General features: G+C 46.6%; 1 protein-coding gene across 1 annotated transcript in view; it reads right to left on the bottom strand.

Moving 5' to 3' along the window:
* The window catches only part of ULK1 (unc-51 like autophagy activating kinase 1), a 108,605-nt gene that overhangs the window by 85,216 nt on the left and 16,593 nt on the right, over window positions 1-6,796 (bottom strand). The window contains exon 3 of the mRNA XM_009639843.2: window positions 2,710-2,716. Within this exon, the coding sequence (XP_009638138.2) occupies window positions 2,710-2,716 (7 nt within the window). The remainder of the gene's footprint in view (window positions 1-2,709; window positions 2,717-6,796) is intronic.

The following is a 6,796-nucleotide window of genomic DNA, read 5'->3' as shown; positions in this document are numbered from 1 at the left end:
CCCTGAGGGGAGCAAAGCGCCCTCCAGCACCCCGGGGAGCGGTGGAGGCCGCCTCCGCCGAGCTCGCCCCACAGGAGCCTTCCTGGACGCCCCGCTGTCCAGCACAACCAACATGGAATCATGGTTGCGATGAGAAACCTGTCCCAGCCTGGTGCTGGGTTTGGCCGCCCTCAGCCTCCCGCTGTGCAGTGACCCCCAGCTTTGCCCTGGGGATGGGGGCCCCGAGGCCATCCCCTCCACGGTGGGACCCTCTCGCACACTGGGCCCGTCCCTGCGCCGAGCTGCCCAAACCTGCTCCTGCCAACCCCGGGAGGGGATCTACACCGCTTGCACGCTCGCCTGGTTTCGTCTGCTCCTTATCAAAACGTCCGAAGCGGAACATCACATTCCGGCTGCAGAGAAAAGAACGCACCCATGGGCAGCACCCTTGCTCGCACGTGCCAGCCCGAAGTTTGCTTTTTACACAATTGCGCGGTATCGACCCCGCACGTCCACCCGTATCGGTGCTGCAATACCAAACGCGCGCTGCCCCTGCGACGCCGGCGGCTCTGCAGATACGCCGTGCCAAGGGTGCTCAGTACTGTGACACGGAGCGCCTGCGCTTATCGCTGTTTTCAGCAAAAATTAGGAACAAGCAGCACCTCACAGCATCAGGCCTTGTTTTCTACCCAAAAGCAGTGGCTGACTGATGCAACGTCTGGCCTGTGGTCTGTTGCCCTTGGTTGCTAGGTACCTCCTGTTCAGGTACCGTCCTGCGCTTAAAATTTGGGTGGAAAAATAACAGCATACACCAAACACTGATATAAAAGTCGCAGTGGCTGACCGGCGGTAATTTGCATCTCAAATTCCAGCAGTTATTTAGTGCTTAGTGAGAACTGTAAAAGCGATAAGGGTATTCTTCAATGGGAATTTGATAACAAGGTCTGTTGAAGTAGCCTTTAAACCAAAACAAGACTAGAATACATTTGTGATTTCAGCACAAACTAATTTAAAAAATCACCTTTTTAAAAAACACAATGTACTTAGCTACTTGTTTTCCTTCTCACTTCTAGGCCTGTGCTGTCCACGAGGTCTACAATCTCAGGCTTTTGTCAATGATCACAAGAGGTTAATGCAGAAATTAACACAGGAACCGGTAAAAATACCAATCATCATCAAACTTGAAAAAAAATAATATCAAGCTACTTGGCAAATGACAGTCACAGGAATTTATTCTACCACTGCTGCTGTCTCTAATGCAGAACGTAACAGTTGCAAAAGTTTAAGGCAGGAAGTGAGGAAAATGTTTTGAAACTTCTTAGATGATTTCGAGGCAAGCAAAATCTTGTACCCCCGTCACTGGAGAACAGCCAGGGCACCGTGATTAGCAAGGGTCCTCTTGCAAGAGCTGCGGTAAAAATCTCTAGCGGCCACCGGTGTCTCTGCCTTTACGTTCCTAGCGCAGCAAAGTCCCGCAGCCCTAGCGCGGGGTGAAGGAGGAAGTTGACACGAATGCCGTTCAGTTAGAGGCCAAAATATCACAGCGATGCTGTTCTTTGTTCTGTACTGCGGGTGCTTATTTGTTCCTTCATGTGCTGATGGTTGTAAAAAAAAAATAATAATGTTTAACTTCAATTGGTTTTGATTAAACGTGGGTTCTGAGGTAGCTTTCTGCATGCAGCTACATACAGAGCAGGGCGGTAAAGTCAGCCTCCTCCCTGTTGACATTTTATTTTTATCGTAAGCAAATCAGGTTTGTTTTTAAGCAGGCTCACCGGGTAGCTTTCTAGTGAATAAGTGGAACTTCAGCGTAGCGTAAGAATTGTGAAGGTACTCAGAGGTCTCTACAAGGATCCGGACCAAGTTGTACTGCATGCCATCCGCACACAGGAGGCACAACACTTCTTTGAACTGACAGTTCAACGTTTGTAGCAGTTAAACATCTCTCAAATGCATCTTCCAAAAATAGGCGGGTGAAAAGGTTTCAGACTTAGAGAGAGATTTAAAAACTTACCCAAGGACATTTAATAAATGTAATGCCACTGCACGGCAAATACAGCTTTGAGATATTTGGAGTGCACTCTGCAGCCACATGGTATTAGCAAAACATTCGTTCTTTTTGGAACAAAGGTGGCTGAAAAGCTTTTTAATTAAAAGGAGGATTCCTCAATTTTTTTTTTTTCTGTGGTTTGCTGATGAAATACTTACGCTCTATCAATTCTTCCCTGATGTCCGGAACTCAGTGAGGGTATGTTTAGGCCAACATCCAACACATGCAAATTCTGTTCTCCTCCCACAGTGTCCCATTTGCTAATGATGAAAGTGCTACCACCAGCACGTATTCAACTGCTTCCTCAGATGGAGGCATTAATCTTTGAGGGGACAGAGTGTGTAGTTCAATTTACTAATGCAAGGGGGTGGGGGAAGATCTACTGCTGTGATTGACGATGGGCGAAGAAAAATGTAAGCATACAGCCAGCTGTGGGAAACCTTTGAATGTTTTCTTGAAATGCTTCTTTTTAATTTAATGCAACTTTATTCTTTTTTTCTAATTCACATGTGAAAGAAAGCAACAGACAACTGATATCCTGATGACTCAGATGATACTCTTTTCCAATACCATGTTTTAATCAGTAGTCATAAATACGGCTGTTTCTACCTGCCAGAATCCACGAGTGCCATCCTTACCTCTGAGCTGCCGAGGTACGATATAATTATCTCTGACACCACCTCTGTGCTGTGGAATTGCTTAAAGCTACAGAAGTATGAGGGAATTATGCAAGAACAAGCAAATTCAGAATAAAGATTTAGAATAAGGACAGAATAAAGATTTCCATCTAGAGCTAAATTGTTCTCATCATAGGCCAGCCTATGGAATAAATTACGTGTGTACCTAACCAGTAGCTCAAGGTGTGACTGAAGCCTGTGAAGGTACAACTGCACTAGTTTTAAACAAGCTAACTCTTTTTACCAGTAACCTAGAGCAACATAGACTTCATTTTGGACTGCAGAGCCTAACTTGGAAGCTGGGTGGATGCTACGGAGGGCTGGTGCATATGTGGCTACTTGCTGCTATGTGTGCTTTGCTCTAGGTGCCAGGGCTTCCATGAACACTTACATGAGACTTCAGTCCCATCCTGATATACCCAAAGAGCAAAACTCATCCATTTGGCTATGTCTTCTAGGACAATTGACATTTTACATTTGCTTCCATAGAGCAAAGACCTGTGTTCACATATCCCAAAGAACCTGTGCCAGATGTGTGACGTTCTTTGTTGCTGTTCTAGAGAGTTTTGGCTACCACAAGGATCCTCTGTGGGCCAGACAGCTATCTCTCCTGGGTTCCTCACGTTTTTGCTTTTCTAGTTCAGCAACTCCATCCCAGTCTTCCCCATGCTGTCCCATAAGAGACCAGGAGCCTCAGAGTGGCCACCGCTGGCACTGAACCACTGTAATCTGGAAGGCATTGAGGGAATCCTTGGACAGAAACAATCGCAAAGAACAAGTTCTTTCCCTTGCTTGGTACCTCTGTTTTGAAATCAAAATTCTGCTCAATGCAGGGGGAATCTCCGGGGTTCTCCTGTGTAATCTTTTTATTACAGCAATTGTCTCACAGAGAGAGGCACTAAGGGCCAGAAAAACAAATCAATGTTTCTGGAGGAAGGGAAATGCCAAACTATGAGGCTTGGGCACATGAGCAAGATGTGACTGCACAAGTTACTGCACATGGACCAAGCCTGTTAACTGGCCACACCTCCTCTTTGCGTGAAATGAAAGCTTAAGCCTGAAGATGAGCATTGACACGAGCTGTAGCGCAGTCATAGGTAGATATGGAGGTAGTGCTGCTGTGGGGCAATTAATTTTCCTCACACAAATGGATGCTTGAAACTTATCCTGAGAATTTCATAACCAAAAAAGATGGACAGAGTAGCCCAAGAGGAATGATTGGGTATGGCTTAGTTTCAGAGTACATCTGGATGAAAAGCAGACACTGTATTCATGTGGATTCAAAATCTGATTCAAGTTCAGACAGGTTAAAACAGTTACACATCTGCTTTCCACAAACATCCTAATAGCTGAGCATAATTGCCAGTATCTGGGCAGAGCCAACACTAACCCGAATGCTGGAATATTTTCCAGATTCATCAGTGTGAAGGAACTAAGTATGCAGTGCTTGGCTGAAAATCAGTTTGGTGGAAGAAATCTGTGGAAGGTCCACAAATATCTGTAAATGGTAGAAGTAAATATTAGCCTAGTATTAATGGAATAGAAGGCAAGCTGCAGGCTGAATTTAATAAAAGTTAAAATGACATCTTTTAATTGTACCCATTTCAGATGTCTGTTAGTAGATTAGATTCTGGCTCGGTTACGGTAAGGATAAGACACAGACCGCAGTGAAGACTACTACTGCTGCACCAAAGTCACACCAGGATAAGTGAGTTTTGAATGCAGCCGTGTTGTGTTGCATTCCTGGAGAGCCTGAATGAGTAGATTACTTTGGAGCCCTGAGAACATCTGTAAATTTACAGCAGCGGTGTAAGTTATGTCAAGAGTATTTGTTCATACCTCACCGGGGATCTGCAGAAACAGCGTTCCAACTCTGCTAAAATGCTTTTATCTTAGATCCTCCACTCAGGACATCAGCTCCTGATCGGTGAAACTAAAGACACTCAATTAAGTGACAGAGTTTACAATCTGCTCCCTACCTTTCACAGCCAACTGCTCCCCCCGTTGCACGCACAGCTGACTCAAAGACCCTTAGGTGACACCTAAGCATGGGATAGCAGCTGGAAAGACTGGATGTTTGAACTAGCAGGGTACTGAGGTTATTCAAATACCACTCGCTCGAGCAGTGTGGCACCTAGCATCACGCACGGGAGAGGAAGAATCGCCTTCCATGCACTTCCATAGTGCTGTCATATTACCTTCTGGATTTATTTACGCTGTGGGCTCCTTCATTGATTAATACTGTTGAGAGATTTAACTAGCCACTCAATTATCCTGGCAGGCCAGGCCTGAGATGTTTTATTACCCCCCCTCCCCACACATATACACCAGCTCACTGAGCAGATTTTATGAATTATTGAAGGCAGCGTTTTAATGTACTCAGCAAGGTGCTCTGGCAAGGGGCTTCCTAGGTTCCCCTTGCATTTTAATATCGGATGTGTTTCAGCTACTGGCAGAGGGCTGTGGGCACTAAAGGCTGTACTCAGTGTTCAAATCTGTTAGTGTGCACATCAAGGACCATTACCTAACCTGCCTGTCAAGCAGCTGATTATATTAAGATGAGGTTTGCCAATAAATAAGAGAGAGTCTGCAAATCCTCCACCCAGAGCAGTCTGTTTTCAGGCTAATTGGAAGCTCTTTCTTGCCAGAAAACTGCTTGCCCATAAATCAGCAGGTATTCTGCTGTTCCTTACAAGGCCTCGTCTCTGTCTTGGATGAGAGCAGATCCACCCTCAGCCTCTCTCTACATCTGCACACGCAGTTTGGTCTGTGCCATCCATGGGACCCCTCACGTCAGTCCTGGAGAAGCCAAGGTTTGTTGGGAGGGGACACAGGCCGCTCTTCAGCCAGCACCCTGGTCCTCTGGGACGCCCTCCAATGCTCACTCAAGTCAACAGGCTCCTCTGCAGCAACTCCAGCAGGCTCCAACCTTGCTTTGGTGACCCCTGTGTTAAAAATAACTGCTCCCCTCATGGCAGGGAGGAGGAGGAGGAGGAGTGTCACATCCCTTATCCTTCACATCTACAGAGTCATGCGTTTAGGAGGCCAGAAGAAGGTTGCTCAGGCTTCAGCCTGGGCTTCTCTCCAGAAAGGGCCGGGCTAACGTGGGGTGAGGAAGGGGCATGGCTCATACAGGGGGAACCTCCAGGTTTATGGACCACCTCCTTCTCCAGGAGAGCACTGAAAATCATGGCCAGAAAGAACCTCTCAGCCCAAGAATGCCTTCCCAAAGCAGTCCACGGGGACAGTGAAGTCACGTTTATCACCTCAGGTGTCTTTGACCTTCTCAAAAGCAGCCTTAAGACAAAAATCACCTATGAGAGCTAAAATATTAGAAGCCAGGAGTGACTTCCCAGAGAAGCCTGTATCTGTCTTGTTATGAATCAGAGGCCTCCTTGTTTTTCCTCCTCCAGAACTTGCCCATCTGAGAGCAGGTTTAACATCCTTTCCTTGCTGGTTTACGGCAAAGAGCTGCAGAGTGTGCAGGGTTATAGAAACAGCCACCTCTTCCTCTCTTTTGTGAACCTGGGAAGTCCAAGACCTGTAACAGCTTAAAAATGGAATTCTTGGGCTGCTTTTTTTTTTTTTTTTTTTTTTTTTTTTGCAGCTGGGCTTTTTGTGGAGTTTCGTGCATCTCACTCAGGAGGGCTGACTGCTTCCAGCAAGCTTTCAGTTTTGCCTTAGGAAGGGACTGTTAATGAAACTTTCCTCTTTATGACTTAACTGGCTTGAAGGTATCTATGTTTTCAAGTTGACCAGTAGCATATACACTTTCAGGTAGGCACTGGTCCAGCCAAGGCCTTACCCATCCCATGTAAAGCCAGGGCAGAAAGGATAGTTTCCTTTGCTTACAGACTTAGGTAAATATCAGCTGTACCAGGGAGGAATGTCTGCAGGAGGTAGGACAAGGCATAACGAGCTTCAGTAGCAGCGGAGGAGACCTCTCCCCCCGCTGATGGGTTTAGGGGGGCACTGGGCAGCAGAGCACTGTCACTGCTGGAACCTTTCTGGGGCAGGGTGGGCAAACATCTGGCAGGAACAACACGGGCAAGGTCAAAACGCGGCCTTGAGACAAGCAAGCTACATCATG

This window comes from Egretta garzetta, unplaced genomic scaffold (assembly GCF_000687185.1).
Source record: "Egretta garzetta isolate BGI_Z169 unplaced genomic scaffold, ASM68718v1 scaffold25, whole genome shotgun sequence".
Taxonomy (NCBI): Eukaryota; Metazoa; Chordata; class Aves; order Pelecaniformes; family Ardeidae; genus Egretta; species Egretta garzetta.
The sequence above is the reverse complement of the archived record's forward strand: the minus strand, read 5'-3'. Positions and strand labels throughout refer to the sequence as shown.